The following is a 19038-nucleotide window of genomic DNA, read 5'->3' on the forward strand; positions in this document are numbered from 1 at the left end:
TGTTGCTGCCATATGAGAAGTAACTTCTTTTTGCTGGAAGATTACAACTAATCGAAGAATATCACGTTGATTTATATCAAAATATTCGCTATGATTGCTTGATATTATATTTGTATTAAATTGGTTTGATGTTAAGCTGAATATCACCTGATATGAGAATTTTTTTTTTGCTAGCGAGGTTTATTTGGTCTTTCATCTTGCTGGTAACTGATGCATAAGAGACCATTATTTTGGCCTAAACAAAACGTCATTAATGTCATGTCATCCAGTCAGCATTTCATTACGTTCTATGTTCCATTGGCAGTAAGTTGCTACGATGTCGGATTACCCGAGAAGTGCCCGTCAAACTGTAATGCGATAAATGGTTGGAAAAAGAGATAGATGACATTGGCAAAAGTGTTACTGATCGCCACTGCTGCGCCAAAACTCTCAATGACTGAGAACGGTCAGCCAAAGGCTTAATGAAGAAATGATGATCCTCTCTCGGCCGTTGCCTGCATACCATGTTCGAACATTTCTTTTCGTGCCTATGCTTTTCGAAAATCCCGTCTCTGCATATTCGTTCAACCACAATACACTAGGAACAGTACACCAGGAGGAAGAGGAACCCAGATCTGGCTAGATCGAGGCTGCCTTTAAACACTTAAACGCCCCAATCCCTAGAGGCTATCCGAGAAGGCATAACACACGGGTCAATCCATGGTGACTTAAATGTTTCTCACAGTCTGAGTCATAAGCACACGAGTCAAAGGTTTAAGGCAATGCATCCACCATAAAGAGTCATAGCTAGACATCGACCATCCCCCAGTGTTGACCAAGGGGAGACAAACCTCCAAGGACAACCTTCGAAATCTGACCATGTAGTGTTCCCACAACCAAGGAGCAGACAAGACATATGGTCCCTGCCGAGCCTGAACCTACCACCGAATAAACGATGGTTCCAGTCACTGTGAAGACTATTAATTTTCCCCCAGAAGTCGAGTCTGTCTAGGTACTGACCTAGCCAGAACGCCGGAAGTGCTCCCAAATCACAGAGACATTGAACCATGTTCACGTGGCAAACGGGAAATGAAGCACTGAGTTTGCAAAGTTTTGAAATATATGGATTAATGAGGTGGAAGCTCTTATTATTTGTTTATGTACTACCTACTTTACATATTCTGAAAAGATAAAAGCTGTAGCTACATTCCTTTATGTCATCTGTTGTTTAAGAATAACAGTGCACGATTTGTCATGCCCGAAAGAAGTAACTAGCTCTAGTATTTCCTCATCATGTTGGTATGCAGTCATTTCATGTGGTCTTTAATGTGTACTAGAAGTAAATATTTGATGCAGATAGAACTCCAAATCACGATTGTATGGAGAAAACCTGTGTGACACTTATGGCAAAGGTCCAGCCCAACTGCAATGTTGCTTTCAGAAGCTAGTTCCATCAAAGTCTCTGGTTATTATATGACATCGCTCTAGATTCCTATCAAAATTAAAGGAAATGCAGAGCTTAGTTGTTTGATTTGTAAGTTCAGTAAAAGATTTATAAACAATGTAAAAATTTCTATAAATGGGAAAATTTGCATTTGATTTGATTTATGTGAGTAATCCCTAACTAGTGGAAACTGCGGTTTGAATTTAGCACTTGATGACATATAAATATTAAAAGCTACAGAAAGGTCTTTTTCACCCCCCGGTGGATTACTTAGTAACCTCCTAGCAATGCAATATCCGAATTTCCGGTATCGCTTTGGATTTTGGATCAGCTAGTCAAACTTAACAGGCCGCCAAGAGTTTTGCATAGAATCATTTTCTGTCTCCTGTGCGTAGAATTACAACAGAGAGCGCTTAATTAGTAAATCATGGCAGTCATTCCAAAATACAAGAAATACAGACTGCCAAGACTTTTGCATAGCACCTTTTTCTGTCTCCTGTGTGTAGAATTACAGCAGAGAGAGCGTGATTAGTAAAACATGGCAGTAATTCCAAAATACAAAAAATACAGGAAGAACACGCAGAAGTCTAAGAAAAAGTCTTAATGAATAACCACTCCAAGATAGGATTATTATTCATCACTGATGGTTTTGTCACTGTCCACATACCATCGAAATGCAATGAGCCTTTTTAATATTTGGCATGCCCGAAAGAAGTAACTAGCTCTAGTATTTCATCATCATGTTGGTATGCAGTCATTTCATATGGTCTTTCATGCGTACTAGAAGTAAATGTTTGATGCAGATAGAACTCCAAATCACGATTGCATGGGGAAAAGCTGTGTGACACTTATTAAAGGCAAAAGTCCAGCCCAACTGCAATGTTGCTTGTATTAAAATTATTTATTACCTTCTTTATAAAATACGGCTTATATTACATTAGAAATGGGCTTTTTGAATAAGAGATAACGCATGAAGTTGTCAAAACCTGAAAAAGATCCGGAAGCCGGCGATACATCAGATATTAATACATAGTCCGTGAAGAGCTTGAGAACAGTGTGTAATGGAGTATAAGAATTAAGACCGTGAGACGTGGTTAGTTGCTCTTTTCCTAATTTAGACGAAATTCAGAGCAACAGTCCTTTCTAATTGCAAAATCGACGAACCCTCTTCTGGTGTAAGACATGGTATTCGCAACAATCCTTTATTTTTAAAAGAACGTGTCCCATTTGTAGGTAAGAATTTCAGACAGAGAAGACTTACTGCTCTTACTAATCTCTATGTAATTAGACGTGGCTTTACTGAACTGCATTAAGGTACTAAAAAGATATCCTGTGAAGTTTAACTTGATATTTGTTTCTACTTAAAGGCGGTAATATGCACAGAGCACTATCGTATACAGATATATTAGAAGATGAGGATGAAGAACTCATGGAATAATCAATGTATCTGCGTCTGACTCAATGTGCATGAAACATTACGAAAAAACAGCTGTACTATTGTTTTTCAATAAAAAGGGAATAAAGATACTAAGGGAATTGCTAGATATTCCCATTTTATTTAGGGCAAATAGTTGTCTTACTATCGTAACAGCTCAGGACGATCAAAATCCAATTGTAGTTGCTTCTGCTGCTTTTTGGGGATTATATTTTAAACATTCGAAATAATTCACCTTTCCGTAATGTTAAACAAACATACATAAATTTATATTAAAGGAAACTTACGTTAATATTTTTAAGATCATAATATCATGTTAGCTTTCTTAAAATTTCTTCCGCCATGCATCCGCTTTTATTGCATAGTGTATAATTTTCTAATTTTGATGCATAAGCATTACTCACTAAGCGACAAGATTTCAATACATCTTACAGGAAACATATAAATTCCAAGAAGTTATCAACCATTTTCAGGAGGATTGTTTGCTTGCTTGTTCAGTCGAATATATCAAAGAACAGAAGGGGTGCTTACCTAAGAAGCAAAATGTCTTCCTGAAGGATTTTCTTTCAGAAGGTAGATCACATTTTCGTTATGTGCGCGTAAACCCCCATGCAACAAGTCGTTTCGAAAGGATTCAAATTCTGGTAGAATTATCAATATTCAGTTGGGCTATCCATTTGGCTACTGTTGCATTCGAATTCTGTTGAGAATTTATTTTCTCTTAAAAGCATTTAACTAAATTGGCTTAAAACCATATATATTTATATGCTGTTGAATAACAAAGATTGCAATTTTTGAAAGGTAAATTGTATCAGGATATTAATTGTCTTCATAATTACTGCTCAATTAATGAATTAATTCAATTACTATAAAGTTATCAGAATAATTACCAAATTACTGAGGAAAAATAATCTAACAGCTCTAACAATCATTGAAATGAAAATCTTCTATTTTATGGATATGATTTTATTTTGAAAATTATACTCTAATCTCAAATAGAATTTGTGTTGAAACAATTTATTTAACTTTCAGTATTAAATCAAACTTTCTATAATGAAAAGTCCACAGTTCACCAAATGATTTCCTTTTCCAAATTTTTATGCTGCACCAGAGTACTTCCACTCTGCACCAGAATACTTCGGTGTCCCCCAAAATGCGGAAGTAACCTTGGCAGGAACAAACAAATAAGATTTGGCCTGAGACAGTTATGTTGATATAAAAGGATACCGAACTTTGCCATTTAGGTAGAATTATAAACGAATTAACAAGTGCAATTAATTCTGAGAAAGTACACTGCGGAATAAGAAATTTACGACGTGCGCACTTTTTCCTTTACTGTAAAAGGATCTTATTTGCGCCCATTAATATTTATCAGCGGTACTCTTTAGTCTTTCGGTTTTGCTACGTTATTACTCGATTCCTTTACTTTTTCTTATATTATTTTTTCGCTCGCCATTTCGTTTTTATATGTGACTCAATGGACAGTTATTGTTACAAAATGCAAAGATGCATGTTCTCGAAAAAGTACCCATAGTTTAATAATTTTTAAATATTAATAGTTTGAATTTTCTTCGCTATTTATTCAAATAATAAATATTTTTAAAGTAAAGACATTTAATGAATAGCATATACATGACAGATGCAGTTTACAAATTTAAATATTCAGTGAATGCAAAAGCTCAAAATTTCCGCTACCAAAAAAAGCGGAATTTATTATTAACTTGATGAACTTATATATTGATATTGCTCTTCAGGATGATATGTAGCTTATTTTAAAATCCATTTTAATGCTTAAAAAATCTTTACTATTATTATTTTTAGTCCAAATGGATTTGAGTCCCGAAGGACTATTATTTTCGTTTTGGCATTTTGCGTCGAACTCCTATAAATGTCGGTTCAATTTTCAAACTTTTGCCGCAAAATGTTAAAGTCCTGCATTATATTTGAAGAAATTAAATAATGAAAAATCTGCAAAAATGTAGGTATATTTCTTGCATTGTGATAAAACAGCGGTATCTAGAGCCATCCAATTTTGAATGACGCAATCCTACTGCGAATATGGGCATCTGAAATTCCAAATTTGAAATTTGGAATTTTTTTTCTTATCGATTTCATATTTTGTTAAACTTGAACGAATGTTTGAGTAACAACTCAACGATTTAAAAACGAGCAATGGCAACACTTTACGGGGGGGGGGAACCTTTTTATCTCCAGCGCCCCGTCGAACTGTGTATCGGAAATTCTAAAGATATGCTCATTTTAAAATTATTTTGCGACATTGCTATTGAACTAAATTTTATGGTTTAGGGGCAAAGAACATGATATTTAATAAATAAAGGTAAGACACAAAACGTTAAAAAAACGCCCCTTATGGACGTAATTTAAAATCTGAAACATTTCAGATTTTGTTTTTGTTTTTGTTTTGTTTTTAACTGTTAATAGCGAAAAATATTTGGAGATTATACAGAGTCTATTCGCACATTTTTAGATGATTTTGCTTTGCTGTAAAAAAACAACTTCTGCTTGGAATTTTTTTTTTTAACTGCAGCTATACTTTTTAAAAGTATAAATTATCGTCTGCTACTTGACAGTTTTGTTTTCATGCAGAATGTCGTATTTAAAGAAGCAGTGGGTGGAAGGCTATGTTTGCGCTCTTTACGAAGAAATTTATTCGTAATTAAAAAACATTGTGAAAGCCATAAGTTTTCGATATCTAAAGCTGCGATGGGTAACGTTGTCAACAACAAAGGGAAAACGTTAAAATTTAGCTTTAATGGAAAAATATTTCCACATACATATCCAAGGACAAAACGGAATGTTTCAAAAGTGAAATCTTTAAAGTTGAAAGAAAATACGCCAAATCAAAGGGCAATTGCAAAATCACTAAAATGCTCAGTATTAACTGCAAACGAAGTGATTAATCCCGATTTGAATCTTAAGGGGAAAAAAAACATAGTGTGCCTCGTCTTTCTCCACGACATATCGCTGAACACAGGACGCGCTGCAGAACTCTTTATGAGAAACATTTATCCGGACAGAAATGGAAAAATGCTGTCACAATGCATGAATCTTGGCTTGGTGCACTTAAATGACTGGAATATAAAGAGATCCATTTATTATCATTAAAGAGGTGAAAATAATTTTAAAGCATGGTGCAAGGAATTTAAAGAAAGTTTTTCTAAGGGATTTATGATTTTTGCTGGCTTTTCATATAACGGCAAATTAAAAATAAAGAGATTAGAGAAAAATGTTAAGATCAGCTCTACATATTATCAAAAACATATTTTATACCAAATTTCAAATATGAAATACTTCTATTTACACACAATGTGATCAATCAGTAGAATTCCATTAAAACAGAGCAAGCAGCCACACGTCAAAATCTACAGTTATTTTCTTGGAACATAATGGTTTACGAAACGGGTATCGAGGCCATATCCTTCACTCATATCCCTACTAAATCTTGTGATCTATTACAAATGTATTTTTGCGCTTCTGGACTTTTAAGCAGTTGGTTGTCCAAACGTAGACCTATGATTTCCTTAGACTTTGGAAAGCTGTTCGAGAGCAATGGGATAAAATACTTCTTTCGATAATACAAAAGGCTTTATTGTCGCGAAAATTACGATATATAAAGATAGTTAAGAATGAGGGTTATCAAACAGAACATTTAAAACTAAAAATGTTTAACTAAAATATTTCTGTAATTTCAATGAAATTCGTGTAAAAATGTACAGACCCTATATTTTAGATTTCTTTTCTCTTATCACGCATTTAGAGAATAATTTTAACACTCGAGGGGTACTCAAAAACTTTGAGATATTCACGAAGGAGAACAGCTAAAAATGAAATAGTTACCGTATCTATATTTACTATAAGCCATTAACAGTTTATGCACGATGCTGTCATGCGCTAGAGTGATTTAGAAAACAATAAAAACATTAGTTTTGTCTGATGCTTCTTAAAATATGTTCAAAAGCCGCTATGGATTCAGTAGGTAATGAAAAAAAAATATTCTCAATTCAGATCAAGGAAATATGGCGAATATTGTAGAATCAGTGATATTTTTTGTTGTAGAATTCGACAGTTCTTGCAGACATGACTAAACAGACTTAATATCTCGAATGGCTCATAAACCATAACCTGGGACTAATCTCAATACCCATTTTTCAAGCATTTCCGGCAAAGAAACATCTGCTTATTATTCCGTTATAAGTAGTGTATATCTTTGTAATCCTTTATGAGAAGACGAGATACCCACTAGAAAAGCTGCGTTTTGAAACGAAAAGCAAGTATAAAGAATGGAGTTGAAAGTTGACAATATTTCTAATTTTTAGCTTCCCTTCTGTAGGTTAGAGATATGGCAATTTTCAGTCTGAGACTTCCTACGGCAAAAAACATTTTTTTGTTGTGATTGTAGTGCATGGATTCTCTTCGCGTGTATTAGTAGTGCATGGATTCTCTTCGCGTGTACCCCAAAATTATTTATCATTTTAAAACAAATGCATTACCTAATTACTATGGCACAGAGGATTTAACTCCCAAATATGTTGTTAAATGTTTAGGGCGGCGTTTCTCAATCTGTGGGTCCTCTTGACTTGTGTCGAATGGAAAGAGAGCGACAGCGCGCTTTTACTCTGCATCAGATAAAAGAATGTCTGGAACAACAAAAGGATGATAAGAAGAATCGAGATGGTAGAATGGGATATTTCACTTAGCCGCCATCAGTCGGAGAAATAAAACCCTTCGTGAAATAAAACCCCTCTAGGAAAAGGTGAGCATCGCAAAGAACTGATACAGGCTGTTTGGATGTAATAGTACAGAAAGGAAAAAAATTGTTGCAAGTTTTTTGATATAATTTTATATAGTATCAATTTGAAGATCTCTGTGAATATATGAATTTGGGATGAACCAGGGTGCATTAATAATTTCATGAAAGGTTTTATTTTGAAAGACTTGGATCTTTTTTATGTGGGTTTTAGCGGCGTGTCCCCATACCGGATTGGCGTAAAGTAAAGTAGGTCTAAGGATGGACTTATATAAAATAAGTTTATTATTGATAGTCAGATTGCTATGTCTGCCGAGGAGAGTACGCATAGTAGTTACTGAGATATTGAATTTCCTGACAGTTTCGTGTAAATGTTGCTGAAAAGGGAGTTTTTGGTAAATCTTCGGATTATGGTAACTTGGCGATTTTTTGGCGACCAACCCTGCTACAGCAACCTGCTAGTTTTTTTTTGGACGCCATTTTGTTTTCCCGAAGTAAAAGATTTTTTTTTTTTTTTTTTTTTTTTTTTTTTTTTTACTCAACGTTTTTTCCAACAATCTGCTAGCCGAATTACGCTTATGCTCGAACTTCTATGGAACAAAAGTGCTTAATTATGACGAAAATTAGGTTCGAAATTGGGAGAAAGTGCAGAATCATCGCCCACTGCTTCGCGCGTTTTTAAGAATTGCACATACACGGTATCTACGTCGACATATTTTCACTTAAAAATGTATGTACACGTCGGCATATCCATGCACACGTCGACATATTTTCACTTAAAAAATCCCAGAATTGCACAAAAAATGGCATTGCGTACACTCTTGACTTTATTCATGTACACATCGACCTATTTTCAATTAAAAAGTCAAAGAAAATTGACACAAATCCAATTCTTCTTACTCTTGTAAAAAGAGACAACAAATAAGTGGGCGATTCTGCACTTTAGCAGCGAAATTGTTTCTTATTAGCTAAAATCACGATTGCAATTTTCCGAAAAATGTTACATTACATGTCTCATGATCTCTCATTTCTCTGAGACAAAATAATCTGTGATTCGAACTGCGTACTTCTCAGATTATTGCTGAAGTCCTGGCTAGTAACCTTTATTGCCTTACCAAAATGTCGCCAAACTACCTGTTACCACATTCCAAAGATTAGCCGAGTTTTTTGTTAAGTGTGACTCCGAGATACTTCACTTGATCCGTCCACTGTATATTGTCGTCAAAGAAGATGGGATTAGGCGGAAGCAAGTTTGTTTGTCCTTTTCTGAAAATAATGGCTTTGTTTTTGTCAGTGTTAACGGCAATTCTCCACAGCGTCATCCAGTTTTCAAGGAGCTCCAAAAAATTTTGTAGAAAATTTTGTACAGTATTGATGGTTGAAGCTTGAGTTAGGATAGCGGTATAGTCAGCAAATAAGACGATAGTAATATGAGATTCTTTGGGAATATCTTGAGTATAAATATTTGTATAGAAAAGGAGAGGGAAAGGAGCCTTGAGGGACACCTGCAGTAATATTTCTCGCAGTTCAGAGGGTGTTTCCAATTTTGACAACAAAAGTGCGATTTTTGAGGTAAGAGGCAATAAGTAAAATAAAGTGGTTCGGAAAATTGAGCTGAATTAGTTTGAATATAAGTCCTTGGTGCCACACTCTGTCAAAGGCTTTGGCAATATCTAAGAAAATTGCGCCGGTAGGAAATTTGCAATGGAATCTATCAGTAATGTAATTGATAACACGGAGAAGCTGATGATTGGTGCTGTGCAGATGTCTGAATCCAAATTGTTCACCAGGAATATAAGAGCTAGGAGGTATGATTCGATTAATATAAAACAGAATAAATTTTTCAGCAATTTTAGAAATTTGACTAAGTAAACTGATAGGCCATAATTTTGAGGAAAAGTAGAACTTTGATGAGGCTTAGGGAAGACAACAACAACTGCATGTTTCCATACTTTTGGGAAGTAAGAGAGCTTGATAACTGAGTTAATTATTTTAGTTAAGCACGTAATAGCATTAACTGGAAGATGCTTGAGTGCTTTGGAAGAAATGCCATCACAACCAGCAGCTTTTTTAGTTTTTAAAGAGCTAATAAAATCCGCAACAATCCTCGGAGAAGCGAGAAAGGTGAAGTTAAGTGGTCCAGGGCTATTAAGGAAAAAAGATACTGTGACTTTGGTGATATGATCATTATCACATGGGGAAGCATTGGAATTAAAGATATCTTCATAGGACTGCTCTTGTGGTCCTCCTAAATTTAGAAAAAGGTTCTGCTATTTGTAAACGAAATTAACTAAAAAAAATTTACATAATTTGTTACTGATTATATGTGACTAAGTACTATATTGGCATACCTTCCAGATATATTCTCAAAACTAAGGTAGTTAAATTTCTTTCTATAAGGTAATCCTCTGACTGTTCTCAGCGCTCACGAGAAATAAAACTACCGAAAATTCAAGTGTTTCTATTCTTTTTAAGCCGACCGACTAAAGTCAGACTTCATTAAATTGGTGTCACAAGCTCAGCACCAGGGAAGCCGTTGATATCGAAAAGGAAAATACAATTCATTCAATTATGTTTATTTTTGCAATAATAGTAATGATAATTATTACTTTTATGTTTAAAGTTTAAAGCGTGCTGTAATTTTTCTTTCAATAACATTTATTTTATTATTCACCAAGAAAGAATCTTCTAAAATGAAAATACCACTGACTCGAACCGTCTTTTTAATACACACATTTTAGCTGATTTTGACCAGCAGAAGAAAAGGTTGCTGACATCTGCCTTTGGCTCATGCACAGTTATCACTGGAAACAAATATTTTATTTGCGGTACAAGTGACAACAGCTGTATCTTTGGATTCCAGATATTCGCTGGATTAATTTCAAATATTTTATTCTTTATAATGAATGTTAATAGTTGAAAATGAAACGAAGAAAAGGGAAATATATTAAACTGAATTAAAATATACGAATGTGGAAAATATTGGAATTTAGTGAGTCAACGATAGCACAATTTTGCTTAGAACGGAAGATTATCAAGATAAAATTGCACTAATAGTTAACATTTTAGTTTAGATTTTTCTCTCATTTTCAACTCAACGCATTCCAGAAAAACAAAAGTTTAGTTAAAATTTACCGCATCGCAGTGCACTTTAAGGTAATAATCAGCAGTTGGCAGTTAATTTGAAGTTATGCGGAGAAAGTTCTGTAAGAAAATAAGTAGGAAAAAATAAAATAAAATAAATAAAGATCTCTAGAAGACATGAAAAATAAGTAGAGTACAAATAGAAAGCTTACTTTAGTTTTGACGCAGGTTAATAGTTATGGAAAATATCTCAGACAATTGTTTTTCTTCAAATTCTTTAATTTACAGTTTTAGTCTCCAAAAATTATATTCAACTGAAACAAAATCTATAAAAAAACTAAGTGTCTGATTTAATGTAAAGGGAAACTCATATCTTCTCAGAATAAGAGGAACTGAAAGAGGACAACAATGGTTTGCAGAAATTCCGAAGTTTTAAGATCTGTCAACTATGAATCGACAGATCAAGTTAATTTCGTGGTTAAAGCGAAAGGCTAGTTCAGAAATAAAATATGCCTTTTCTTTTTAATATTAAATTTCCTTAACTTTGTTTCACTTGTCCTAGTTTAAGTATCAGTATCATTTGAAAACTAAATTTACCTGGATACAAAAGTAGATGTGATGGAATGGTAATCTTTTATAAATCTATGTAAAATATATCAAACACATACTCGAAAAATTCTAGGGCAGGACTGGTCCGATTGTTTGGTACAACAGTGGAATTTCCCAGGGACGATATGTTAGTGGAACCGTTAAGTCCTCCCCAACAACGTTCGGTATTCCATTCATTGCCACATCTTATCCAGGGCAGCTCTGACGTCATGGAAGAAACCATGAAATAAATTGTCCATCCAATGATCACGTTGTAGTAGAAGGAAACATACCACGAGATCAGAACAGCGCAGAAACCCACGCCTGCAAACAGAAGAATAAAATGCATCATTATTATATTAGCAATAAAAAACAAAACAAAACTGAACTTAAAACTGAAAAGTGCGACAGGTTACAGGTTGAGGTATAGGGAACACTCGTTAGTCACCAAGGGTCAGCAAGTCACGTTATCATGGGTAACCATGGGTCATGTCCCCACATGCTAGAATAAAAAATTTGATGTGTACACCACACGACTTCCTTGTACGGAATATTAAATTATACGCATTTTTTCTTGCATTTCATTTAAACTCATTGGATTGAATTAAATCTACTTTGTCGATAGCGCATAAACCACAATAGAATAAATGCACTCTTTAAAATTCACTATATTTGTTAACCATAGTGACACTCTGGCGCTAGGATCACTTAACAGCGTTATATTTCGTTCCTTTTATAACTCAGTATGCACACAATATATATCATTTGAAGAATTATCTAATCGTTGCCACATGTTCTATTCAAATACTATAATAAATCTAGAACACTGTATAAAAGAAATTAAGCAAACAAAACAAAAAAGAAACAGTTTTCACAGACGATTTAGTATTTCTCATTCAAGTAATTCAATTCTCACTTTGCGACAATTCAAAAATACATAATAACTCAAAATATCTGTATTAAAAATTACGACGTAAATCTTAAACACTTATTTCCTCCAAAACATTCCAGAAAGGTTTAAGCATGATTTAATTCTCAATAATAAATGAAAGCGTTATCTTTGTTGTTGCGAAGCTCTCTAGATTGGCAAGAAATTTACTATTCTGCTGTTTCAAATGTAAACAAACATGTCCGCCATGTTATTTAAAAATTAGGCTTAACCGCACTTAAATGGCTTTTAAATTGCTGATAATTGTACAAATATCGCTTTACCCGTTAAGGTATAAAAACCTTAACCGGAAGATAAGAACAACTTAATTCAATCATTTTTAAAGCAAAAAATGCACAATTTACAAACATATAAAAGTAAAGAAACTGAGATCACTGAGCCGAGTAACAGAGTGGATATATACATATATATATATATAGATATATTTATTTATATACTTTTGGTGCGGCAGATTCCAACCAGAATACGAGGTGCACATCTACATGTTATAGCAGTCCTACATACAAAATTTCAAAGTTTTGAGTTTACTCGTTTTTGAGTTATGTGAGATACGTACGTATGTACATACGCACAGTTGCCATGAATAATTCTCTTAAGGATTCATTTAAAAACTTTTTTTTGGAAAAGACTCCTTTATTCTGTTCTTACGTGCAGATGTCAATCAAAAACATCCGTTAAATTGTATTCGATAGCCCTCAAAATAGATACTTTCGTTGAAATATGATGCCTGAAACTTTTTCTGATTACAATACTTCCTTTTTACTTCGTAAAAGGAAGTAAAAAAAAAGTGTCCTTATTTTATTGAAATTTGAAACCAAAAATTTTGATAATGTTAAGAAACGGAGTTTAATTGTTGCAAAATTATTTCGTTAAAAATTATAATTGCGAAGTCTTAAATCTTCCTATTATGCCCACATCCTTCTATATGATAAATGGGAAATCCTATAGCAGTCCTACATCTACGCTAAATTTTTTACTTATTAACGATAGAAAAGACATTTTAAAAATAAATCTTTGGATTCCGCTTTCGAGGTTCACTATGGGCCACGTACCTACATACTAGCAATCTAACACAAAAGACAACCCCACTGAAACACACGCCGTCACCTAGGGCGGTAGGCAAAGTCATCCCACATGGTCTAGTAAGACCGAAGGACCATCTCCTCTATGTCACATTTAGCAACGCAACCTTCAGTTGGAATGCAAGGTAATCACTTACTTTATAGTATTTCCTACATTTGGTATAGGTTACACAATTTGGTGCGTTCGTTTACATAAAATATTCACCCCCCCCCAAATTTGACTTCTTGTTAAAAATTGTTGCTTAGTCTGGACGTTATTTGATCATATTCACTTGCATGAGGACTGCATAATATGCACTTGAAGTTAATCTCATAAATTACATTCAAAATATGAATCATATTTAAATAAAAAACCGAGAACATAAAACAGCCCTAACAAAACACAGGTAATAATTCTTATAACAATTCTAATAATCATAATAAGTGCATAGTTATTTCTAACAATTATACTGCATCGTAATTCCATAATAACGACATATTCACATACCGGTTTTTGTTATATATTCAAGCTAAGTAATCTTATGCAATATAAACTAAACAAATCATAAGAATCTCATGCAAAATATTACAAATGATACTGAACACAAATAAATAAAATGACAGTTGAAACTACATCAGGAATCCAGATGAACAAGTATATAAAAAAATTCTTATTGTTACGGATCGAATGAAACACTTCAAAGTTCTGAAATTTTCACAGAAATACTCGTACAGGTGTTCACAGTATCGCAGAGTACAATCAATTCTTAGTACTTCAAACTATTAAGAACATTAAACACAACGCAATGCAAAGCGTGCCTAAAGAGAAAGCTAACCCTGAGATATCTCAGTTCACACTGAACTAACAATAACTGAGAGCAGATGCTTTCTCTGGTCTTATGTAGTTTTCAAGCGGCCGCCGAGATATTTCTAGTACTTTCTGCTTCTCGAAATTTCTGGAAAGCAATATTACGGTTGCAGCTAATATAGTGATCAATTACATTTATTAATTACTGTGATATAACGACTGGACCAAAATGCCGCCAAATTGTCGCCAAGTTTGGCGGCTTTTGATGCTTTCTATCCAAATTAACGAGATACCCATTCACTCAATGTTAAATGGATTTGCCCCTGTATTCTTACTTTTCCTGCATAGCTTATCTCTTTAAATTTTTAATGTTACATTACGCAGCAAAATACAATAATTTAACATATGATTGCCCTAACATCTATGTGCAAAGTTCGTAACAGTATGATCTTAACTATTTGAATTTGTTCATTTATATAATTTTGTATAATAAATAATACGAGATAGTTTTACAATCATAAATAACGATTATTGAAACAATTCTAATAAGAACAGCCCACCAGCGGCCGAGCGGTAAAGACGCTGAACACTGGTAGTTCGGTCTGAGGTTCGAATCCCGCGAACGGGCTGGCTGCATGGGCGTTTTCGTGGTTTTCCCCATGTGTAACGTGTATACGAGCCAGTTTCCCTTAGAAAGTCCTCCACGAAAGGCATCCCTCCCTTTAGGCAGATAGCCCTCGTGTGCTTTGCCATAATTAAATACACCAACACACTAATAAGAACAAATTATTAATATTCAAATACTTCCAATAGTTACATATAATTATATCGTAATTTCATTCAGTTGAATATTTGATGCAGTTTAGTATAGTTGCTGGATATTGCTGAAACTAAAAGATGAATTGCGTTTAGTTAGTGCGATAGGAATACAAAATCAGTCACCATATTTATGATTAATTTTAGTTCGAGAAAGCTCTTCAAGTGAAAAATGAAAGAGCAGAATCAGCAAGCAAATTCAGCGGGGATTCAGAAAAACAGAACGATTTAGAAGGGGAATGATATGGATAATAAATTCGAATTATCGAAATAATTTTAATTAGTGACATGGATTGCAAAAGGCATCATAACACAACTGAAATACATTACAAGCAAGTTGCGATTATGAACAATGTAAATGAAAAAAAAAAGAATATATAGAATAGAAGTATAACTTTAATTGCATATCAAAATAATGTATCTTTATATATTTATCAAAGTTGCTTTTAAAGACTAACTTTTGTCTCTTAGAACATACTTGACTGAAATTAAAACTTTATATGAATGATGTTAATAAGTACTCACCCATTTGCATCAAGGCTGTATGGCAAGTTATAAGCGACAAGAAATGACAAAAATATGCAAAGCATGTTAGCAAATATTTTCTTTACAAAAGCAATTACTAAGTGTTATCATCTTCAAAATATCAGACTACTTTGGGGGTTTTAATCATTCCATTGCTAGAGTCTACAATTATTGTCTAAAGAACATGTAGGTTTTTCTTCCAGCTTTTTTCTAAGTATGCATAATGACGACATGTTCATATACCAATTTTTGATATGCACTCAATCTAAGTAATCTTACTTGAATTATGTGTCGAATGTATATTTTTAAGTATAACACGATTCTTTACTGTTACTGTGTGTTATTTAACAGCATACTATCTTTCCAAAAGTATTCACTTAACGAGATGAACTTAATTAAAATATTACATACCTAAAAGATCTAAGTTAGCTCTTTGTTCTTTTCCTACACTCGTCCGGATTTGACGTCATTATCTTATAAGGTATTTCTCTCGCCTTAATAGCATGCCTTCGTGGTGTAGTTGTTCTGCACGCTGTGCCGGTATTCCAGAGGTCCGTGGTTCGATTCCCGGCATAGGCGTAGCTAACTTTTCATCTTGTCTGCTTTCAAAAAATGCTTAAAGTCTCTACAGTGGCGTCCGAACTAAAAAGGTTGTGGATGATGACTTTCCACTCCGAGGATTTGGCGATTGGTCCCCTAAAAACCCCAGTCACACTTTAAAAGGGGGAGCATATAAGGCATTTCTCCCACCTTCATAGCGTGCCTTCGTGGTGTAGTGGTTCTGCACGCTGGGCCGGTATTCCAGAGGTCCGTGGTTCGATTCCCAGCGAAGTTGTAAATGAAATGTTGCTCTTGTTGCTCTAAATGTTGCTCTTAGATATAAACTATCCCATTTCTTAGGAAGTCAGCATCCTCTCCTGCATTTTTTGTTATTGATACACATGAAGTACAATAGCGGTGCAATGAATAAATGAAGATTTTTGGATATTGTCCAGGACTGACCCGATTCAAATCCCTTCTAAACAGTCAGCTGCTGAGGTCAAGATAATGTTGTTTAGAAATTGAATGTAAAGCTGTGATTTATAAGTAGAGTGAACTGCAAGCTGAGAAGTTGTTTACCGGCAAAATACTATGCTCGAAAACTTTAAATGCGAAACCTGTTAACTTTACAATTAATTCATGAAATTACGTTTATATTGAATCAGACGTATTTGGCGCAGTAAATTATATTTCCTTACCTATTTCATTACCTAATTCGTGTTAAACTTTATCGGTTAAACATTAGTTTTCTAGCTAATGTTTATTAGTTATAAATTAATGTTAATATTTGTGTTCATATTATTGATTTTTTGTTTTCTCTTGTACTTTTATGGCATTATAAATTGGTTTTATTTATTTACTTACTTATATTGTATATTTTACGCAATTATTTTATTATGTACTTTTTGTTTAACTGAATTTATGACCACGTATTTTGTTTGTATTTTCTCATTTCCCGTACTGCATTTTTATCTTGGTAATCTTGAATCGATCTTGGTTTTAAATTGCGAATATAGCTCATTTGGAAGCTGAGGTATAGGCAGAAACTCTCGTGAACAGCCTTGGCGACATTTACCAATTTCCCTGCAACCAGTAGGACTGGGCAATGGATGAATGCGGCTGCGTCTGGAGCCATCAGTCAGTTAGCTCAAGGAATTCATTCGGTCAATTCAGAAGTGTGAGATTGCTCCAATCGCGCAGTCTTCAATTTTTCCAGCTTGTGAGGAACTTAAGGGAAAATATCACAATACTTCCCTATCTATCGTAAAGCCTGATTTTTTTTATATCCCAAGCTCAAAAATAACATCAGAGGTTGCTCAAAACACACATCACATTTGGGACAGATCCACGCAACTGAGTTGAGGAACTTGAACAGCATCTCAAATGATCACTTCTTTCAATGCTATGAAGAGCGGGGAGCTGTGATGAAATTTCTGTATTCGATCAGAATATGGAATTTTAAGGTGAAAAACTACAGATGTCTTCCTGGTCAATAAAAGAATATAATTTCTATTAGTTATTACTTTTGGGACAGCTTGCGTATATTATTACCTAATGGTTAATGATTTAAGTTAATAATTAATTGCAGAACAATACAACGTAATTGTAAATAATAAGTATAGCATAAAAATGCATCAGAGCTCAATAAAGGTAACGTCATCAACTTCCGTTAAGCAAAGCATCAGTTAAATTCTTAATTTAATTTTTTTTGTGGGGGAACGTTTTTGATTAACATAGATTTTGAATAAAATTCTATCAATTTTCAAAGAGATTTGATATAAGTCTCTCTTTGTTTAGAGACAAAAAAACTGCTTAACTTAAAACTGCTTAAACTGCTCGAAATCTAGACCAGTTTAAGGCTGTTTATTTGCCTAATTTTAATTTTTATACTGATTATTTCTTTTCTATTTAAGTTTGAAATATTGTACGAAATGTCAAGCATTCTTATAATATAATTAATTATCTTAACAAACAAGTTTTATAATTTATAGTTTTATTTTAATGCTTAAAGTAAGTTAAACTTTAGATGATAGCAGAGGAATTACTTTGATGGTGCAAATTTTAAGCATATCTGTGTTTAATTATTAATATTGTTATAGTTAACTGTATTAATAATTGTAAAACGAGTATGTGGGGGAAAAGGTGACTTCAAGGTGTGTCAGATTTTATAAATTTTCAATAAAAATTATTTCAGCACTAAGGTTTTGTAATTCGAATTTACTTGCGATGATGGCAAGTCACAACAATGTTGAACATTTAATTCCTTTTGTATTTTGTACAATAACCAGATCTTGCCACTGTATTTCCTGAATGAAACTTTCTATTTCTATGAAATTGTTAGCGTTTCGTTTTCCATATGTATACCGGTTTAGTCCCATTCGCATAATTGCTTCTCAGTGCGTGGCTTTTGTGTTATATAGTGAATTAAATTCTTTTAATGACAGTAATTTAAAAAAAAAAAATAAACTGAAAAAATTCGCAAAAGTTACAATAATATCTTTCATAATCAATTTTTGTTAAATTCATTGATTTGATTTTTTTACCTTAAACAAAAGCTTTACTCCTTAATTAAAAGTTTCCACAAATTCTCTGAATGCATTGAAATAATTCCGGAAAAAGTTTTTTCATAAAAGCCAGCCTAATGATAATTGAAATTTTTAGTTGCATAGTTTCATCTTTTTTGTTTACATTTTTTAACTTCCTTATCCTTTGTCTTGGGCAAACAAAAAGATATTTTGATTTTGGGGATAATAAGCAGGATCTTTTTTAAATATCTCTTTTTCATGCCTTAATTCCCTTTTCTTACCACATTTAAATCATGATTTAAAATTTTCGTTACAATGGTGAAAAGCATCTGTTATTATAAAATAAGATAAAACAGGTAGGATAATGAAGCATTATTTAGTTTTTGAACAGAATGTGCAGTTTATTTCCTCAAATAATTAATTATTATAAAATAATGTGCTTTGTTTAATCATAATATTATTGCATTCTACGGGTTCGTGGATTTGGAGTAATTGAGGATAACACTTGATGAAGAA

The 19038-nt window shown here is 33.5% G+C and overlaps 1 protein-coding gene across 7 annotated transcripts in view; it reads right to left on the minus strand.

Moving 5' to 3' along the window:
• The window catches only part of LOC118186983 (sodium-dependent dopamine transporter-like), a 388447-nt gene that overhangs the window by 57692 nt on the left and 311717 nt on the right, over positions 1 to 19038 (minus strand). For all 7 annotated transcript variants that reach the window (XM_085811464.1, XM_085811463.1, XM_085811465.1 and 4 more), the window contains one exon: positions 11379 to 11622. In XM_085811464.1, coding sequence (XP_085667590.1) covers positions 11379 to 11622 — 244 coding nt within the window. The remainder of the gene's footprint in view (positions 1 to 11378; positions 11623 to 19038) is intronic.

This window comes from Stegodyphus dumicola, chromosome 2 (genome assembly GCF_044657685.1).
Source record: "Stegodyphus dumicola isolate Sdum_Otavi_A_Nest chromosome 2, ASM4465768v1".
Lineage (NCBI taxonomy): Eukaryota > Metazoa > Arthropoda > Arachnida > Araneae > Eresidae > Stegodyphus > Stegodyphus dumicola.